This window comes from Spea bombifrons, chromosome 3 (genome assembly GCF_027358695.1).
Source record: "Spea bombifrons isolate aSpeBom1 chromosome 3, aSpeBom1.2.pri, whole genome shotgun sequence".
NCBI lineage: Eukaryota > Metazoa > Chordata > Amphibia > Anura > Pelobatidae > Spea > Spea bombifrons.
This window is the reverse complement of record NC_071089.1, coordinates 62,478,093-62,501,162: the sequence shown is the minus strand read 5'-3', so window position 1 is coordinate 62,501,162 and position 23,070 is coordinate 62,478,093. Positions and strand designations below refer to the sequence as shown.

Below are 23,070 nucleotides of genomic sequence, written 5' to 3'. Positions count from 1 at the left end.
TATGACATCATATCCTGGCATCATATCCTGGCACTGAAGCAGATGTCTGAAGAAACAGATCTTGTCCCCACCAACCAGCCCTTCGCCCAGCCCCCAGTACATGTCAGGGGAAAAATGAGACAGTTGGCCACTATGCCTGAACCCGCAGCAATTTGTGTATGTCACACAAAAGGACACACATTTTTTATTTCTGGTAGCATACTAAACAATCTTTTAATAAAGTGAGCCAACAATAATACTACAGTATGTCTTCAATTTAAGATCCATTAGTAATCACTGAGTTGCAGTTCATTTGATGTTGCTGCACTCTAAAACAGAAAGGTAAAAAAAATATTTATTTCTTCCATGATTTGCATTTACATAAAATACGTTTGGATCTGGAATTTCCAAACAAAGGTTTTTGCCAAGTATGAAGACTGGCTGCCAATAAGTAAGTGTGCCAAGCTGCTAGAAGGATAGGACAAAGCCTACAGGGAATTACAACTGCCAGCGAGAAGGAACCTACGGTGCAAGCTTGCTCCACTTTCTGCAGAATCACGATAGAGACCTCTACAACTTTCATTCTGATTCTGGGGGTATACATGAGGGGAGCGTAGAAAGCTAAACATAGAATGTATAATTCAAACACATTGCTGCTTCTTTTATATCCATCCACTGCGACAACATTAACACGCATTAAAATACTGGAATGGAAACAGAAGAGGGACCTGCTCTTGTAAGCTTACAATATTACTGTAAATGTCAATTATTACTATAATAACATTTTTTTACAACTGTATGAATATAGTTTATTTTTTTAATGGAATATGAATAGCCTCATTAAAAAGCCAACAACTTAAAAGGATGTGTTCAACACGGAAAACAAGAATAGAAGAGCAGAGTCAAGCATTTTTCTCCTTGTCAGACCATGACCCTTCTTGTAAAAGCTTCCATTAATAGGTTTACAAGGGATAAATATGATTCTATCAAAGTAGAAACAACATTTTCAATTACACCGCCAGGATTTTTTCCTTATATTTTACCCTATGACTTGTACCCTTGGGTTATTCAATGTCAATGAGCTGTCAATGTTTAGAACTCTACCTTTGTTCAGTTTGCCCTGCAGGAGGCTTTTTCATAAAGAACAATTATCGTGACAAGTGCTAAATGCGGCGCAATCAGCAGGAAAAATCTATTAGTTTCCATGGTGGCTGATCTACTTTTAACAATTTGTCCAGAACTGCTCTTATTAAGTATGGCCCATTAACTACATGGTTGCCAACAACTGTGAATTGGTCAAGGTTGCCTGCATTTAATTTGTTTGGGACTGTTAGCAAAGTTTCAAGTGCCATGGTTGTTTTGTGTTGAAATGGGTGCTGTGCCAGCTCAACATTGTTTAAAGAAATAATCAATTACCTAGATATCACACTTCTTTTACTTAACCTATATAATGTTTAGATAACGTAAGTAGATAGTGATACCCACGTTTTTTTTTTAGAAGTCAGTGAAGCAAAATTAGTTTGCTTTACCGATTTTTGTTTTTCTACCAATGAGAGACGTTTTGGATACAACAGAAAGCACCAATGCATTCCCCATTAGAGATGTACTGACGGGAGAATCTAGGGTTAATGGTATTCCCCCCCCCAAAAAAAACACATACGCATACTAACATGCATACTAACTCTAACACCATACACATGCACACACTATATCCTTACTCTCCCTCGCACCACTAACATCATACACTTACGTGGACACAGGTACTGACACTAGTGTAAATAGTAATACAGACTCATGCTAACTCCATACAAATATGTTGACGCATAGACTCATGGTGACACCATACAGTAGCATGCGCACGCACATGCTAACAGCATACACTCATACACGCTAACACATGCACATTCTAATGCCATACAGTAACACACGCTAACACCATGAGCTCACATGCATGTGCTAGCAACATATACTAACACACACTGTACTGACATACAGTACCACATACTCATTCTGACACCATACACACAGTCTTCAACACCACACACTAACACGTATTCATTTACAATAACACAATACACGTACACATACATACGCACACGCTCTCTCCCATCATTAGTACAGCGTGCCAATTCAACCTCCCATATGCTCTGCTGGTGCCCTCAGTGTCAGGTATGTGACCCTGCTGGGCACCTTGGTTTAAGGGGAGCCTGAGTGCTGCCCAATATATGGCGCTATATAAATCAATAAATAATAATACTCATCAGACATTTAGAGCTCCTAGAAAAGATGAAATCAGGGAGGAAACGGGCATTTATGGAAAAAAGAGGTACTGTCCAATACAAAGTCACTTGGAAAGTATGACATTTTATACACAAACCTATTAGATTTACTACAATTCTCTGAAATTCTCTGAAAAACCCTTATAAAGCAGCATTACTGCAGGAAAGCACGTGGAATAACATATCGATGACATAATAGTGGTGGGTCAACGAGTGATAATCACTATTGTTTTACAGGTCCAACTAAAACAGATTACAAAATATTAACCTTTTATAACTGTATAACTCTTAATAATTCCAGTTTAAACTACTTGTCACTTATGTGACATCATTTAAATATTTTAGAAGGCTCTTACACCCAAGTAGTATTACAGAATAAGGTGTTAGTTACCCCAGTGAGTAAACCCGACATTGCTTGCTTCTGATCTGATGAGATAAATCAAATTTAGCATCCAGGCAGAGGGTCCATGGCTTGATGGTGTTATCCAACTGCTCTGTTATGCCATTTCTTATGATATGAGAACAAGATATCTGTGAGTGGAGAAAAAAAATCGTTAAGGACGATATAAAGATTCTAATTATAATACTATAATCCTCCATGTCAAAAAGATGACAGCATTGCAAAAGTTTTTTAAAAAAAAAAAAAACCTAAATATTGCATAACTACAATATTGTATCCTAGTACAAGATGGTTTCATCGATGAAGATTGACTGAATTCCAGCATGATTGACAACCCAATCTTCATAACTGGTGAAAACCCTCTTGTACTTTACATGGATACACTGCATGCAAATATCCTAAATATCAATTATAATGGAAATGTTAAAAAAAAAAAGATTCTAACACAGTAAAATGGTTATAAAAATAACCCCAGCAATTCGGGCACCCATTGATAGTTTATACATTACATATACTGTATATATATTGAAGTTACTGCTCATACATGTAAGCAGAACATTTTTAAAATCAATGTGATGATGATAATGTGGAGGGTTTTAAATTTCAAATGAATTAACAGATCATTTATCTTAATTAAACCTAATGGTTTGCTTTGATCTGTGGGGATGTTAAAGAGAAAATTGTGTTTGTTAAGAGGAGTTACATGTGCTTGCAAATGCTCCACAAGCAAGCAGCTTTAGCCTTGCTTACCTGAGGTGTTGTGATGTAGCGAAGAAACCTTGTGGCCTCATCATTGAGTGAGTGTGAATAACTAGCCCAGGGCTGCATGTCTATATGCCAACGTACAATCTAAAAGACAGAAAAAGAAAGTGTTACAAACGAAAACATGTACGTCCCCTGTATTATCCTCTCTGTGCCACAGATGCTACACGATATGCAACTACACATTGTGAATGGATGACATTATCAATTTTTGGCACACTTTGGAACTTCCCAGCAGGCCTGGATTGGCCATCTGGTGCTACTCCTATGTGAGCATAAAAATGTAGCGTGCCGCGGGGCGTATGCAGATGTTGGCCGCCCCATCATCCCAGTCTGGCCCTAGTTCCCAAAGATGGCCCCCAAAGCCCTCCCTCTCATGCTCCTTATTTGATGCAGGAGAGCAGTGTGGAGTTAACATGACCTTCCGGTGCTCCACCATAGAAGACCCGGCAGCAGTGGCGACTTCCCCCGGCTGCCATGAGGATCCCCCGCGCAGACAACTTCCGCTGCTGCCGATACTTCCACCGGGGCTTCTATGGCGGAGCACCGGCAGATGTGACGAGAAGCAGCAAAGGTTGTCTATGTGCATCGCGCAGACGTACATCGGCTGCCCCCACTAGGCACCAGGGCGTTTGGGGGTGCATTGGTAAGTCGGGGAGGGTCAGAGTGGCATATCTAGTGGGGCATAAAGCATATCTAGGGGGGCAGAGTGGCATATCAGGGGAGCAGAGTGGCATATCTAGGGGGGCAGGGGGCATAATGCATATCAGGAGGCATACAGCATTGTAGAAAAATTGTCTTCCACAAAACCGGTCCCTGGTGCCAAAAAGGTTGGGGACGGCTGTTGTAAAGAACTATTTTTTAATGGAACATCTTCATAGGTGTACAGAGGCCCTTTACCAGCAAGCATCACCCCTGTGTTCCAATGCCTGGTTGTGTTCGCTAATTCAAGTATAACCTTAAAAGGCAAATTGATCATTAGAAAACCCTTTAGGGGGCCATTGCATTTATTCAAAAGCAATGGATTTAGACAAATCTGGATAGGGTGTACAGGCACATGATGGAGGTGAAATTATACTAAGCCAAATTCAATGCTGAACCAATTGTAAGCTTGCGAGCAGGGCCCTATCCACCTAATGTATCGGTTTGTCTTAGTCTGTCAATTCTCGTCTAGTCATACCTTTAAAATATGTATTGTATTAAACGCTGTGTAAATTGTTTGAGCGATATAAATAAAACATAATAATAATAATAACGGTAAATTGGGCCCCCTCTTTGGCTGATAACCCTCACATGGACATTCTGGTCTACTGAGGGGTTTGGCTCTGCTTGCATCCTGCCTTCGCTGAAAAAGGCTCATATATGCCTAGATTTATTAAAATCAAAATTTTATGGATCTTGTTGACAGAATGCAAAATAATTACATTTGCAGCTATAAAGTTATTCCTTGTTATACAGTTACAGATATGGGATTAAAGTGAAATATTTTTATGCAGTTGCTAAGTATATTTATTGAAAGCTACGATCATCAGAGGTTTCCAATGAGAAAAACATTGCATTCGTCATGTCTCATTAAACGCATAGCAATCTTACTGCAAAAGCATTTGCACAAGATATCATCCCACTCATTTACTCTCACAATGAGCCACAGGAATTCAGACTTCAAACACACTAAAGTCCTCTTACTCCGCTTAAAACATCAGAACCAAGTAAACTAAGTGAACGTCCCCCACCTCACTCGCATACCCGAAACCTTCTCAAGCACGTTTGCCCTTAGAACCTTGCAGGTTCACACTCATGCTCTTTCCTACTGAGTTATACTCAGGGTGCATGACCTTAGCCAGAACATATCTGCATCCAAAATAAAAAAATCAGAAGAACGTATGTGGAGAGAGAAAAATAGGATATTTCCCTGTTGTCAATAATAATGTTAAAGGAAAGGGTTACTAAAGAGATATGGAACTCTGTATCCAAGCCTGTGTTTCATGCACTCTTTATGGGGTTCACAATAAAGGGTCACAGGTAGGGTTTACTCATTAAAAGGCAAAATGTATATAAAAAAAACTCCTGTCCCAAATGTAAAATTGCAATAATTAGGATCAATTAATACTTAGGGACACTTAGCGCCAGTTTCATTACAAAGTATAATACTATTGAATAGTAAACAATATGAGGTGCTTGATTAAAGAAATGTATCATTAGCAGCCTCTGTAATTACAATATATAGAATATATAGAATATATACTGTATGTCCCCTTCAGCATGCCAAAATGTTTTGGACAATGCTACGCTTCTAACTTTGTGGGATCAGTTTGGGGAAGGTCCTTTTCTATACCGGCATGATTTTGTGCCCCATAAAAACATGTCTGAATTTGGTGTGGAAGAACCTCAATCCCATCGAACACCTTTGGGATGAACTGGAACAGAGATTGGGAGCCAGGCCTTCTCATCCAACATCAGTGCCTGGCCCACCAAATGCTCTACTGGATGAATGGGCAAAGATTCTCTCAGAAACACTAACATTTTGTGGAAAGGTGTAATATCTGCAAAGGGGGGACCACCTACATATTAATTTCTGTGTATTTAGAATGTGATGTCTTATATAAAAGCCTCTGTTTTTGTTATGGTCATGTGCCCCAATACTTTTGTCCATATAGTGTATTTATTAACAACGTATTTGATGCTCTTATATTGAAGCTTTTAAATATCACACTACACAGCTAAATACGAATAAAAAATATTTAATTTTATATTTAAGGCAAAATGGGCAAATTCAATCTTCTAACTGAGTGACACATATCAGTTATTATATCTCCTGCAATTTTCTAAATTTAAAGAATTATTCATTAAATAGGCTGGTGACAAATGATACATATACTTGAAATGTAATTGTAACTTCACATTTTCATTGTGTGATGCTGTCATGGTAATGATGACCTCCACTTGCAGCTATACATCACCGGGTATATATCACTTGCAATGTGACAACGTCTCTTTGTTCTCCGCTGACTCATGACAAACTTCCCGGCATGCAACACCTTGAGCTTATTTCTCTCAAGATGCTTTTGTACCTACAATAGTATTGTGGCGTATAGATTTTTCAAGGTATAAATAGCTGAGATCTGTCACTTTTAACATAACTTCATTCAGTTGTTAATAAAATCTATACCTTGTGCATTTTGTTTTGCTATCAGTGTGACTATAGACATTTGACTTACATGTAAGGGGTTATATCACTTTAGAAAAGGTAAATGCCATGCCATGAGTGTTAAATGGTTAATATATGTAGTCTCCAGTAAGGGGTAGTGGTGTTTTGTAACACCTACTCACTGTCCAGGCCCTTTATGTCAATAATCATTTCATTTTGTGAGCGAATTAGGACACCACATAATCTTTCTGGGAGCTGTGGTTGATCATTCTCTAATAACCATACACATAGTACAGGTGAGTGGGCAACTGGTTAAGGGTAATAGAGACGAATACCACCTCTGCACATCAAGGGCCGTTATGCCGCTGCATGAGCAAACTTGGGCTTGGAACAGAATGGGTCAAGGAATTTGACTGCATGGCTCAGTTCATTAACATTTGTTCAGACCTTCCCCTTTGGAGCAAGAGCCTAATATAAATCGTCATTACACATGCTGGGTATTGTCACCTTTGACAAGAAGATGTTATCTGCAGACGGGTGAAGAGCCAGGCATCCTCCCTGGTAGGTGGAGACAGAGAATCAATGGACACAGGGCAAAATTATTGAAGACATAATGTCCGAAATATGATGGGTCCATAACTTCTGGTGCCCATCATACATTACATCACTATGCTTGCGATGTGCTGGTTTCATGGAGAACAAACACAACATGCAGGCATGATCATAACAGGACTTATAAAAAGCTTCCTTTTGCCAACTTATGGAGGTGTGGAGTTAGGTATGAGAATGGTCACCGGGACCAGAGAATGATGATGGCTCCGGATGTCACAATTATTCCAAGCTTAGCTGGCATCTCATTGCATATTTTGTGATACGAGGCAAACGTAGGGCAAACACGAGGCCGTCTTTGGGGAGTCATAATCTGCTGAACCCCTACTCCCATAGGTCAGGTGACAAGAAAATAGCTGTCTTGAGGGTAAATAGGTGGGTAATTGGTAATTAGAGAGAGCCTATTTTACCATAGAAAAGACACAACATCAAGGCTCCAAGGATCACAAATATGGTATGATACTTTCTGTTGTGCTTTTTGTTTTGAAACTGTTTATGTACTTGCATGTATGTCTTTATCTTTTTATAAGCATTTTTGGTGTAACAGCACTGTGACTTATTTTATACTTATATTAAATACTTTTAATCAGTTCTTTTTATATGTTTCATGTTACTAAGGGGTTAACTATATAGATATTTTGGTCAGTAAGAGAATTGTGTGTGCTTTTGGGTAAATGAAGACACCAAATTTAAAGTTCTTGGTGGTGGCAGCTTTTTTTTTTTTACGCTGGGAGTTTTGGGGGTGACCGTTTGAGGTTCATAGTAGTTTCATGGTGATTTTTAACCATTTCACACCCATACATCGATGTCATGGCTCAGCCCTACCCATGACAAAGACTGACACTATTTCCTGAAGGCTAGATAATCACCTGTGATCACCAGAGCCTCCAGACCAAATCTATAGTTTCCAGGTATACTAACAACTAAATGAATAAATGGCAATGTGGAATATGGTTAATGTTCCAAGCTCTGGTAAATACATGGCGCCATCTCTTACATAGAATACACTGGGTTTAAGAATGCATTTTACCCATCCACTATTGCAGAATCACAGCTTCTTTGAACATCAGCCAATCTTTAGATAGTGGAGATGTCTTGAATTTCTTACTGATCATAACAACACAGAACATAATAAAATAAATATTATATTTATAAATCTCCACTTCAAAACAACATTTATGCTTGGTTGTCATGGCAGGGCTTGCAAATAGTACAGACTTTGACAGCATATTGCAGATGTACATGTGAAACAAGTACATGAGCCAAAGCGCAAAAGCACCAGTTCATTAAATGATTTCACACATAAATCTCTTGCAACTTCTTTTCTTTGCCTTGTCTTTCTTATGGTATGCACAACGGACAGTTGTGTAAACACTCTTTGCAACATGCAACTTGACATTTCAGTCTGCGGCAACATAAATGCGGTGTGGACTCGTATCAAAGTCCCTTTCCTTTAACTTATGCCACGGTACGGAAAGGGAACCATAGCCTTTGTCTTTTTCGTTCTTCATGTCTCAGGAGCGTATGCTGCGATCTATTTAATTTAGTTATTATATAAGGCATGAGTGTGTTATAGGTAAAAATGGTGGTTTTTCATATGAACTAGCTTTATGACAATGGGTCGGGTCAGCACTATGTATTAGACTTGGGCGCCAGCCAAGTCTTCGTGTCCGTCTTCGGGAAAAAACCCTTCGTATTCCACGAATATGTTCACCCATCCCCGTGTTCGTTTTGGGCAAATACTTGTATACATTCTTTGTATTTGTTTTTTTCTTCATTTTCTGACAGTTTTATAGCAGGGGTTAATACCAGATTAGCAGCAGCTTTGCCCTCAGGATTTTAAAGGTCCGTAAGAACGATTCTATTGGCCGGTGGCAGGGGGCTCCTCTGGCATCAACCAATTAAGGGCACCTTCAATCCAGGAGAACCGGGGGAGAGCCTGCCTACGTGGTACACGAAGGCTCCACCTTTATGCAGAAGAGTTCTGGAAGGCCTGGTCAACAGAGCTGATACCGAGCAGAAGTGGACAAAGAAACAAAGCAGAAGAAGAAGAGACAAGAGACTGAGAGCATGTGGTGATTCAGAGATAGCAGCATTTAAATGGTTAATTTGATGATTTATTCACTAAGGGTTTTTTTTTTGCATATTACTGACAGCTATTGTTGCTAGAACATAAATGCTAAAATGAGTCATTAGGTTCAGAGACATGCAGAGTTGTTAGCATATTATTTAGACCCGAACATAAATTGTTTAATGCTGTGAAGCTAATTATTATAGCAACTATTGTCAATCAACCAAATGCAAAATGTGTGATAATATATTTTAAAAATCATTAATTCAATAAAAAACTACATTACATGTTATTATTATTGAAAATAAACGCTTGATGTCAAACACAAGAACATGAAAAGATGTTTTTAAATATTCCACAGGCAAAAGAATGAGTTTAATCCTTTCCGCTGTGCTTATGAACATCCCCAAATGATCTGAAAAGCAAATTATAACCTTGGCAGTTTTCTTTTTTTCCTCAATATACTGCACACCATAACTCCTGTATAACTCTTTCTGTTAATTTTTTTTCAATTCTGTTGATGACGCACAGCTACATATGTACCTCTTCTTTCCAAGTATATCCATGTGAATGACATGTCAGGGTCTGCACCCAAAATATAGTACTCATGCGCCAGGAGATATTCTGATAATTATTAAAGGGCCAGCCATGCCCATATTTAAGCAAAAAATTCATTCATCACTTACCACTCCTGACAGCAAGTCTTTGCTAGACTTACCAACCAGGAGCATCATGCCATTAGTGGAAAACTCAAGTTGTCCACCTGAGGTAGCAAGAGATTATCATATGTCTCCATGAGGACCATTAAGCTTAAAAGTGAAGACCCTCCGACATGAAAACCAGCATCTCTTCGCAAATTCCAAGCTATTTCAGCAATCAAAGAAAGAAATGGGCTAAAGGTATGCTCAAAGGGCTAGGATGATAAGAGTTGTAAACGTATGGGGGACTTTCTTTAAAGGAAAGGGGCTTCCCTAACTTCCTTCACAGTTCTCTGGCCTGTAAAAATATGATATCTTGAAGACCTTTATAAATGTATATGTTACCCCTTTAAGTGTGTTCATGTTTTTAAATTACAAGATAGTGGTTTTTTTTGTTGTGATAATATGGGACCTGCTAAACATATTTCTAAAGTCTAAAGTGTTCTAAAGTGTTATTATGGCAAACAATATTTACTATAGCACTGGAAAAAATGGAGGAATTTCCTAGAGGAAAGCCGATAAAGAACAAAGAAAAGGATAGGATAATCTGCTGGATTTGGAGAATTTGCAAAGAATACAGAAAACAATTGATATGTTAATGCTATAGTTCCAAGAAAAGCAGATTTTTTGTGAGATCAATAAAATCCAAGAGATAACATTCAAGTGAATATATCAAATATGTTGGTGAAAGATTTTTGAGCCAGCTCCTAGAACTCGGAATTAAAACCAAATGTATAAGAACGCAACATAATGCTTGTCACTTAAAGCTAGGCTTGTTCAAACTCCACAGAGTTACAGTTTCTGAAATGATTTTTCGGGACAGTTTTTCAAGGAGCTTTAATTACATGTGTAATTTGTCTCATCTTCTGTGCACTAATATTGTGTTAAGTCATATTCTATTAAAAAGAAAAAGGATGCATATCTAAAAAAAATAACTTGTCCCTCAGCCTATCCCTATAAATTTGTATTGAAAGTCACTTAGAAAATAGATTACTATTCAACATTTATAACAAGGATGCAAGGATTTTCCCCATTAGCCTCTGCTTCACTCGTTACACATAGTAATTATTTGGGGTGCCGGGTGTAGAAAGGTACGTTTAATTCTATAACATGGTTGGCAAAGAAAAGTAGGATCTACACACTACCACACATTGACAACCAGGAAACACGATGGCAGTTGGACCTCTAACCGTCAATATGATCCTGTCACAAACTGGTGTTAGCATTAAACTATGCAGAGGCCTACTATGTTAAAGTGAAGCCTACTGCAGCAATTCACATGGCTACTTTGGCTTTTGATATTCACATTGAGTAATATGTGCAACATAAAAAGAAATTGAAAGAAGGGAACTTAAACCAACTATAGAAAAAGAATATCTGCCCTGTACCATCTGCAGCACAGACAGCACACAAATAATGCCAATTTTGCTACTGCTTCCTTTCAATATTTGCAACAACAGTATTATATTAGACCTCAAATTATGGAAAAAAAATGTAACTGTACTTCCTTTAAAGTTCAATTTAATGCTTAACAATTTTAGTATTACCGGGAAATAATAGCAGCATTGGGAACCAAGTCTTACCACCATGACCTGCTTTATGGGAAAACCATGAAAATAGCAGTAGTGGCATTTAATACACACAAGCCAAGTGGTAAAACAGCCCTCTTCCCAAGTGCATTTATTTGATTATTGGGCAACAAAGGGGTAGAGCCTAGAATAGGTCATCGTAGCAACGTTGGCAACATCTTGGAGGATGTGCTCAGCCAAGTGAACCAGTAACATAGTATCTTAACCCCTTGACGACAATTGACGTGCCTGGCAAGTCACATAAATGGATCCCATTAACGACAACTGACGTGTCTGGTATATCATGGGGTTAAGCTACCTTTGGTTAGTGCAGTACAGTCAAGGTGTAGATGCTATCTAAGGTCCTTGTTACTAAACAACATGGTCAGTAGGTTTGAAATAAACCAAAAGGCTTCTATCGCCAGATACATCAAAACAGTCACGCTCCCCTTACCAGATCCTCTCTGACATCCATACAAACAGCACACCATCTGCGTGGCTTAATTTACATGTTTTCTGCCACTGCTTCATTAAAGGGACACCCCACCCATCAAATGCATTTTTAACGCAATCCAATTCAAAGCAACACTTTTCGCCTTTGTAAATGCATGGAGGAATACAGGAGATACAGTCATCTGAACACATCTCTTGTTTGCCAGTGCACATGTTGGCTTCATTGAGAGTTCTATGGGGTCCATCGAGGTGAGGGGTTCTGGAGCTGCAGGTAAGTCTGTTTTTCTATTTCTAGGTTTTGCACAGGGGAACTGGAGTGTCACTTTAACATGCTGTATGCGACTCTTAGCTTGTCCTTCAAGGTCTTAGCTTGTCACAGCTTCTATGAAGGGTCTGTACGATGATAAATGTTCCCAAGTATGCTGACATCACCTAAATTCCTGTTCCCTTTAGATCGTCATTAGCCAGGTATGGGTTAATAAGTACCACAGGAGGAGACAATGAGGTCAGAATAAGTACTTTCTAGGTACTGATTAACTAGCTATATTGCACACAAACTGTGTAACTCTGACACCTTGCCATGTTTATTCTAGTGTTAACTTGTTATCTGCCACAATGCATTGCTCCCTGCCTTGAAAGCACCGAAGTGAGTGCAGGCAAAGAGGATTATTTATCAAAAGTAACCGTACTATACAAAATCCTTAAAGAATCAGCAATCAAGTGGTTTGTTGTAAATGGGGTTTACAAAGCCTTCAGCAGGCCTATAGCACTTTACTCATTGCATTCTTGCTATACGGAAATCCAAAGTTGTGAGACATTTTGTCAACTTGACCTTCAAGAAAAAGTAAAGTGTGCAAACGTGACGTTTTTGATAATAGTACACTATGGACAATATGACTGAACTAAAGCTTCACAATTTTAAAGGCTCGTTTGGGCACATGAACTATAAAATCACATGTGTGGGCACTTTCAGCCTTTACAACACTGAATAATGTGAAAACAGGCTGTACATTGTGTTAAAAGATTAACAGGACTAAGAAAGTGTGTTTGCTGCATCCCTTATTATTGCAGTATATTTAATTTCTAGAGAGCCAGCTGATTCCTAAGTGCTATTTCAATAGGGGACAGTGAGCATTAACAATATTATTAAAATTGTCAATAACATTAATACATGTTAATAAACACTGGTGCATAAAGAAAAGAGGGCCCTGGTATATCTCAAAATATAACATTTCTTCTGCACAAAGGATAGTTAAACCTGTGAGATCATATTACCATTATACAGGATTTACTCAGCCCTTCTTGTAAGAAAAGAGTCATCAGGGCTGGCTCTTATTGTTTCATCTTGTCTGACATTTTCATGTAATGAGTAAGTTCCAATATTTAAAAGCAGTGTGTAGAATCCATTCTACTAATACTGCCTTTCTAAGGTCCCACCAGCTTTAACCATTAACTTCTAATCTATTGTTATATAAATCACTCCAAATTCCAGTCCGAATATGTACCTAGTACTGCTTTCCAGTTTTATCAGATTCTTTTAAACATTAGGGAGTATATTTTAGAACTGACTCAGTCTTGTCAGTCAGCCACAATTATGAGCAATCAGTATATTCTCTGTGTTATAAGAATGATTGTAAAACTATACTTCCCTTCCAGAAGCATTCTATCCTGGCCCATATGTCCACCATTGGCACAGAAGGTAAGTGAGACCCTTGTGGCAAACTACATGATGAAATTTGGGCATGGGGCCCTGTGATGCTAAGCAGGCTCTCGAATCCATGTTGGATGATGATGCTATTGGGAAAAGAAAACCATCACAATGATTATATTTAATAAATATATAAAACCATCACTTGTTTATTAATCATTAATTAATGTTTATAGCCTATTAGCTTACTAGGTTTTACACCCCTCTATTTCAGAACGGAACCTTTAAACTCCAAAGTCAAATTCCAATCCCCACACGTTTCGTCATATATCCAAAAGACCATTAATCCACAATCGTCACATTGATACTAGTCCGGTATTCACAGGGGTTCAACTTACAGATTTAGAAATCAACAGTATCTTAGCCTTGTCAATTTGCTAGAAGTTCATCTCTTGGTTGGTATTAATGATGCACATAGAAATTGTTTCTGGCTAGGATATATAGTGCTAATTGTGCCAAGATAGGAAAGTCATGCCAGTTAGGAATAATCCCCAGTAGTAACCCACAAAGCATCTTTCTCATATTGTACATCATCAAAATTCTATTCCAAATAATATTCATGTAATAGGCAGAAAGCACATAAACTGATTATAAAGAGGATTTTGGCTTTGTTTTCCTGTCCCCTCTTGTTTACTAGACACCATTGTTATATTTAATGAGGTTAAATGACTGCATAGTGATGCAAATGCTGTTTCTTAACCAACAATAATAGTTCAAAAAATATAACAGGATCTAAAAAATAAATAAATAATGGGGCAGAGGACATCAAAGAGTATTCTTTGCCAGAGGTGCTATCTGGTCTAAGACCAGCCCTGCTTGATATTCCATGACTTTGCCCTTTTACTTCTAAATTTAGCTAATAAATGTCACAGGTACAAAAATGGAAACCAGTAAATGTGGATATTTATCAGCGTTTTTGATAAACGTGTGTCACAAAGACTTAAGGTGAGACAGTGACAGGCAGATGGTCTTCCTGCTACAAGCAACATAGGACAGGTTCCATAATATGTTGGAATGGTGTTCTTAGGAACAAACACTTGATCATACACATCATTCAAACTCATCACAGACAATCACAAACCCATCTTCTGTTGGATTATGTACTTCTCCAGCACTCAGGTGCCTCACTAAATATTGGGATCACTAACGTCACACTTGTACTCCTTCCATCTATTTAGGAGGGACATTCCCTCTGTGTGACCTGAATCCTTCTGTTCTGCTTTCCTCACCTCATGTCTCTGAGTTTATGACAATATTCTAGAATATAAATCCTAGCATCTGAACATATATATATATATATATATATATAAACATCATAATAAATATTTTTCTAATTAAATTAATATCAAACAGATTAAACCCCTGCTTGATTTAATCCAAATAAATCTTCACCTCCTGATGTTTTTTTTTTTTTAAATTGTTAATACAAATGTAAAGAAGCTGTTGCACTGAGCATTACTGCTCTATACCTTAGATGACTGTATTTAAACTGGGCAAGGTCAGAGGGATGCACAAGGAGCCACAGCGGGCCCCTTGCCCCAAGTTATGACCCTGAAGCAATACACAGCTGGGGTCATGGTTTTTTTTTTATATATAATCTATTAATCAGTGGTAATGTTTGGTTAGAAATGTTGCAAAATGCTGAGCAATAAACTGGATTTGGTATAAATATTTGCTTTTCAGCTCTTGTTTTCTATACACATTTCCTTGCTAGATAAAACGTATTTGTACACTGAAATGGTGGCCAGCTGTGGAATCTTGTCTATGTTCAGAAAAGATAAGCTATATTGGGACAGTGACTTAGCCTTGTAATCCTTGTAAATATTGTTCTCCTGAAATAAAAAAATATACCAATTTGTTCTGTTTTTGATGGTATGAATACAATTATCTACATACTATGATAGCAGTACACAAGCCCTGCCTCCTCCGTGATATAAAAAAGTATGATAGACTACTGCATATGTGTATAAATATATACATTTCCTACCCATTTGGTTTGGACAAAAATCAGAGAGCATTTTTAATTTGTTGCCTGAAGCCCACATTCACTTTTATTCACTTTCGGCAAAAGTGGTGGGCAGAGTGGTAGGGAAGCATTTAGAGAGTGTGAGAGAGTGAATGAGAATGTGAGTGAGTGTGAGTGAATGGGTCCGCAAATTTTAGACAAAACTCAGAGCTTTTTGCTTCATTTTCCTCCGTTTCCTGGGGGGGGGGCTTGCCTCATTTTAGTGGCTTCATACAAACTGCTGAAATTGCCAAAGTTTGGTAAATTTGTAATTCACACAAATCTAAATGCACAGGTCTAATATATAGTAACCCAATGCACCAACACACCAACAGCTGATATTCTTCCTTTTGGTACAACTAAATATCAGTCCACACTGTTAACCAAATTACTGGCACATGTATAGATTTTTCTCTCTTTTTCTTTATCTATTCCGTGTAGTGCACAAATACATAGTTTAGAACTCTATGCCCTACACTGCTTGCTTATAAAAGACATGGTAACTGTTTTCTATAACTACAATTTGAAATGCAGTGATGCTGGTTAAAAATTAACAATTTAGATTCTTCCCATGACTTCAAAGCCTGTGAACATGCAATCGGATTACAAGATTAGTTATTGGCTGTAATCTGGGTAAAAATAGTTCAGTAACATATTTTAACGAAGGCATGCCTTTTGTTACTGAGATGCCATAATTCTGACTTTTTCTGTGACATCGGTCTAACCCCTGTAAAAGCGGCACCTGAAAGCTGAAAACCCAGAATCACTGGGGCTTGTTCTTTCCACCGAGTGTTCCTTAGTGAACCACGGGCACGTAAACCAGTTTGGCATTTCTCTCCATTGCAGGTGAATTCATGATATTGTCAGTACACGTAATTTCTAAATTAGAAATAAGTAAGTACCTATTAAGTAATTAAACGTGTGCTAATTTGGTAAAGATGATACCTTTATTGGCTAGCTGTATTCTATTTCATTGTTACGGCCTCTTCTTAAGGCATATTATACCTATATATAAATGATCAGCCAGTCACTATTTGGTAACTAGAATTTTACCTATGAGCACACCATTAAATCTTATGGTATACATTTGAATTTGTACGTATGTCTTGCACACGACCTTGTCTGAATTATATTTTATACATCAAACGTTGATAATAACAGTAGAAATGAAGGTCATTATTGAAACATGAGTGTCAACCCAATGCTGTTAAGGGATAAGTAACACAAAATGTGAGAGCTGGTGCGGTCAAATGTCGTTCCTCTACCGAGAGAAAAAAGAAACTGACCCGGAGACTCCAGGTCATGCAGCTAATTCTCCTAATAGTATCAGTGTATCTTTTCTAAAGAGGTGATGTCCAAGAATTTAGTATAGGATTGTGGTTCATTGAGCTATTCAGAAGACACAGGCATCAACGTGTTAAAACAACAGCAGGGTGTTTTCACCAACAATAAAGGTGCTATTACAGTTAAACAAAACATTATCCCCCTAGGATATTAAGTTAATGAACCATAGCAGATCTGTAACTTTATTCTTTCATATTACAGTTTAATAACACACAAAATGACATACCCTATAAACACGTAAGAGGACGTTACTGATTCTGTGTTCCTGATTTTGAGTCAAAATAGGGAGACTTTTTGTACACAATAAATTTGTTAACCACAACATCTTTGCCTAAGAAACCACTTAATAGGAAACTATTTGAAATATTTCTTGGGGCGATTTCATTGAACCCTCCTTGATAAACTAAAACCTGAGAACGGATGAATTCCAAACGATATCTTGAAATAATAAATCCTCTACAGACTGGAAATCAGATCAATCCATCTTTTCCAATGAGAGATTGTCTTTCACGGCAGGATTACTTGTAACTAAAGCCACATGGCAGAATTTTACATATATTACTTGTTACACCCGTATTTGAGCAAAATATTTATAGTTTGGGAAGCTCGGGAAGTGGTGGCCGAGTTGAGAGAGATTCTAACAGAAACGTTTTACAAAGCAGAGCAACTGAAAGTAAATAACAAAAAAATGTTTATTTTATTATTTTAAATAGTTGTCTCTTGAATCTGCTAAATGGAATAATATAATTGAGTTCCATTAGTACAAAACCAAAATAATATTGATATGTTTATCTCATACCCCAACATTGCAGGTGTCATATCAGACACCATCGTTGGGTGAGTGCGGCCAAAGGCATGGAGGAGTGAGGCTGGAGGTGGGTAGGCAGAGGCAGAAGTGGGAAGGCAGTTGTTGGAGGCAGGGTGGGACCAGTATGCTGTCTTTATATTTGACACACTGCTGGAGAATATGAGGGTTCTAAATAATAATACTTTCTAGAAACCCAAACACTTCAGGTGTCCAAAGAAACATTTCATGGGATGTAGCTAGAGGCATTTGGTTGACATGGCTAGAGGCAGGACCAGTAACAGGACAATCCAGGACAATCCATTTTCCATACACTTGGGATGCCAGAATATGACGCCATATTACAGAGCTCTGCTTCACTACATTTTGAGAGGGCCATGCAGAACCTACAGCACAGACCTCAATCAATTGGCAAACAGCACATAACAAATAACACACAACATAATTTGGGCATACAGAACAAGGAGAAAGCTACTTAAACTCACTTATAATCTATTCAAAGCAAACAGATTTGAACACTAAGTAAACCTATGTAATGGTTAAACATAAACAATATATCTATAGTAGAAACCCATCATAATGTGTACCGTTGACACAGACATCTCAGCTTCCAGTTCTGCATGGTTATTGTCTATCACCGATCGTTACATTGAGGATTGGTTCGCACAGCCTTTAAGAACAGGTGGGGCTTCAGGACAGAAGATTGCTAATCCATTACTTTTAAACTAATTATTTTGAAAACAATTACATTGATTGCCAAAATGAAAAGCACAAGCTACTGATATTTTTCACAAAGTTAATTCGTTATACTGAGACATCTAACAATCAACAGCTTGTAAGCACACGTGCAATTTTAGCAAATGTATCAATCCGTCTTAAATATATAAATATATATATATATATATATATATATATATATATCACGTGCTTCTTGTGGGATACTGTAGTCTAGAGTTTTACTTATCAATGAAAAAAAGGCATATTATTAATTCTTTAGTAATAACTAGCTCTCGAAAACTTAACATAAAAAAAGCTCCATTGCTGCCAGTGTGGAGTTACTGAATCTCAACATTTCTTTAGTTCATGCCAAGATACTCTATTTAATAGTGTGCTGGTGATAAATGGGGATCTTATGCCAAGCGTAATGTTGTTAACTATTTGTGTCGGAGGAGTTAGTAATACATTCCAATGTCACCCCTCTGGCATGTTTTGTTTCTAAAGACCTTTTTGTGACCTTGGCTATTATTATGTCTGTGTTCTGATATAACTGTCGGGTATGTGGAGATATTTCCAGCTAAACATCCAGCTGAATAGACAAAACTGCCATACCTTTGATTAATAGGATTTCGTATGTTAATTCTTAAAGATTGATATCATACAATTTAATATTGTTTTCTTTTTTTCTATCAATATTTTCTTAAAAGGTATATAAAATTTGTATTACATACTCTTCATACACTATATGACCAAAAATGGACATTCCTCATAATTACTGACTTTCATCCACACCCATTGCTAACAGGAGCATAAAATCAAGCACATTGACAGCCATCTCCATAGACAAACATTGGCAGTAGAATGGGTCGCACTGAAGAGCTCAGTGACTTTAAACATGGCATTGTCATAAGATGTCACGTTTGCCACAAGTCAGTTCGTGAAATGTCTGCCCTCCAAGATCTGCCCAACCCACTGTGAGTGTTATTATTGCGGAGTGGAAGCATCTAGGAGTAATAACAGCTCAGCCACGAAGCAGTAGGCCACGCACACTCACACAGTGGGCCAGCTGAGTCCTGAAGCGTGTAGCATGTAAAAATCGCCTGTCCTGTGCAGTATCACTAAGTACAAACTGCCTCTGAAAGCAACATCAGCGCAAGCACTGTCTGTCGGGAGCTTCATGAAATGGGTTTCCATGGCAGCTACATACAAGCTGAAGACCACTATGCACAATACCAAGCGTAGGCCGGAGTAGTGTAAAGCACATCGCCACCAGAAAAGGTGTTCTGTGGAGTGATGAGTCTGGAAGTCTGATGGACGAATCTGGGTTTGGCAGATTCCAATAAAACGCTACGTACCGGACTACATAGTGCCAACTGTAAAGTTCAGTGGTGGAGGGATAATGGGCTGTTTTTCAGGGTTTGGTCTAGACCCCTTAGTTTCAGTTTACATTTAATGATGGTGCTATAGCATACAAAGACATTTTTAGACAATTTAATGCTTCCAAATTAATGACAACAGTTTGAGGAAGGCCTTTTCCTCTTTTTGTAGAACTGTGTCCCTGTGCACAAAACAAGATCCATTAAAGGCAACGTCTGACAAGTCTGATCGACTGATCTTCACAGAACTGAATGGGCAAAGAATTCCACAGACACACTCCAAAGTTCTGTGGAAATGGAGCAATGGGGTCAATTTTGCATAGACTCTAATGTATTCTGCACTCAGATCAGTGCTTCAATTCCTGCCTACTAGCAAGGAGCATACTTGGGTACATTTCCTGCAAATGCATTATAACACGCACATTGAGCACCCGCTGAAATTAATGGCTATTCAACTCACATACTGAGTGACACTCACAAGTTCAGCTAGAATACATGTGGTTTGACTGAAAAGCATACACGCTGCTCCAGTAGAAGCAGGCTGGAGAAAGAAAAGTAAGACAGAAGTCTCATTTTCTAAATCCCAGAAAAATGCAATACATGCACTAAAATGCACTAAAGGCAAGCAAAATGGACTTCAATATGCACTTAAAAAACGCAAATAGGGACTGAAGTGTACTTTGAATTCATCTGTCCGTGGCCTGAGGGCAAAGCATTATTGAGAGATGAGCGGCGGTGCCCTCTCCCCAGGCACCGTTTTTTTTTAAACAGTCTAGAGAACAGATTAGAATCTGGAAGTATTTGTGTCTTTAATTGCTCTAAACCTGTCACCATTTTTCTTTTGTATTTAATGCAAGAAGATACTGAGATGTCATTAAACGTGTAGATTTTTACTTTTGACTATTTTTTGATGGGAACTGCACAGTACATCCTAAGAGCTGAAAATAATCCTTATTAAAATAAGTTATAGGGACCAAATGTCTCAAGATAAAATCTTGGCTTATATTCAGTCACTCATTGTTATCATATTATAAAAAATATATTGGTATGAACACATTCTTAGTTGTATGTTATCCATTTTTTTTTTAAAGCTGGCAAAAGTTAGGTGGCCTTCTGTAATTTTTTTTTTTACGGGTGCTGTTCCACTTAGACAAAGCATTATTTGTGCTCTCCTGTGTGTTTAGCAAATAACCATAGCGTATTTGTCATGTTATTCTTCCGAGCTGAATGTTTACTCATAGGAACAGAGAAACTTTTAGGATGCTTCTTCCCGTTTCTATGGCAACAACCTTTCAGTTCATGACAAGCGAGTGTTGTCAGGCAAACATTTTCCTTGATTATAGAATAAATAATGGTTAATATAATAGTATTATAATGATGGTTTGAATGCTGCTGTTAAAATCAACAAATGCTTTATTTATTTATTTTTGGAGGACCTAGTCCAGACTTTACCACCCACATTTAAGATTGCCAATATTGGTCCCCACACCCATATACTTTATGGTGTTTGTTTCATTTCAACATCTTTCCAGGTTATATGCAATCTACAAGAATATTAACAATTAAAGAAGCTGGGCCACTATTTTACTAAATGATTATTATTATTTTATTATTATTACCTTTTTTTTATTAAGAATCAACAAATTACATCCAAGGCACAAATGCAATAATGAATTAAAAATGTACCAACGGCCTAGGAGAGAATTTGTAAAGAAAAATATATTTTTGGGAAAAACAATACCTTATTATTTTACGCTTTAGGTTGGCTAAGTTCTTAGCCCAAACACTAATCCAGGAGCCACAATTCTTTTTTTTTTATAACAGGAGGCACGCTTCCATACATCCAGTAGCATGAAGGTGATGAGTAAAGCATTGGACACATGAGAAGATGGAAATTGGCTCCATGTAACACAAAACTAGGTGTTGGCACCCAGAGGAGATGACGAGCAAACCTGCAATGCCTACCTTCCAGGCTCTTATAAGTATGTGCCAGCCTCACCTACTGGGAAATTCAACCCTGAACAGAGGTGAGTCAGAGTTACTGATTAAACCGCAGACTGACTCACCTACCTTCAAGCATGTATATCCTCAAGCCCTGGCCTGCTAAAATTGCTTGAAGACACACAGGTAATCTTCCCCACATGCACCAGAAGCTGTTTGCCGCTGTCTACCCTGTTTGTGCCAACTCTTAACAGCCAATGCGAATGCTAAGTATAAGGAATAGGTCCTCATTGCGCATACAATCATTTCAAAGCACAAAAGTAGAGGGATTCCATATATAAGTGATCATTCATCTAGTTTTTACACCAGTGACGTTAAGGAGACTGCTCCACTGGGTGCTGGCTCCTTGTAAGTACTACTGACCTTCTTGGTGTCTCTTCTGTGCACCACAGAGCTGTCAGCCTGTCTTCCTTTTCTGCTTCTCCTTACATAAATCACTTGCCTCCTGCTGGGTACTTCTTCTACTATCCTGCTTTGTTCTTCTCCCAAGGGCTCCTTAAAGGTGGTCTGTACCTGCACTGGCACTCCGGCCAGGAGCCATGACCTACGCTTCAGCTCTGCAGTCAGGTGAGTGCAGAGGAAGGCAGCCAGGCAAAGGGCGAGCAGCCGGAGGGTACAGCCTCTCCAGCGCAGCCTGAAGTCCCTCCTTAGCATCCTCTGGCCGGGACCTGGGTCTGTCCGAGGGAAGAGGGGAGTCACTGCATGGACCGAGCTCGCTCAGGGTCCCAGCCAGCTGCTGAAAAAAGTGTCCCAAAGCCTGTGCCGCAGCCGCAGCTTCCCCCTTCCAGTTAATGAGTGATGAGAAGAGCAGCCATGCATGCAGGGCAGGAGGGCTGCATTTCTTAGAGGTGACACCAGTCTGGGGCTGGAGTTAAAAGTTACCAAGGAGAGTAGTGTTATGCAGCTGATTAGGTTGTAGGAGCCTCCCCCTCTCTGCTAACTCTCCTCCCCGTGCTGTGCTCCGGCTGCTCCTCCAGTCCCATGTAACCCTATATCTCCAGCTCTGTGTCCTTCACAGCCCGGGCCTTAAGAGCAGACAATAAAAAACATGACATCCTATAGTCATATATACTAGATAGATAGATAGATACTGTATATATATATGTATATATATATATATATATATATATATATATATATATATATG

At 38.4% G+C, this 23,070-nt stretch overlaps 1 protein-coding gene across 1 annotated transcript in view; it reads right to left on the bottom strand.

The window, feature by feature from the left end:
• METTL24 (methyltransferase like 24) overlaps positions 1-22,834 on the bottom strand; it is a 31,064-nt gene extending 8,230 nt beyond the window's left edge. Inside the window, exons 1-3 of the mRNA XM_053460054.1 lie at positions 22,287-22,834; positions 3,409-3,507; positions 2,650-2,789 (exon numbers count right to left, since the gene is read on the bottom strand). Of these exons, the coding sequence (XP_053316029.1) occupies positions 2,650-2,789; positions 3,409-3,507; positions 22,287-22,577 (530 nt within the window). The 5' untranslated portion in view covers positions 22,578-22,834. The remainder of the gene's footprint in view (positions 1-2,649; positions 2,790-3,408; positions 3,508-22,286) is intronic.
• Positions 22,835-23,070: the final 236 nt, after the last annotated feature.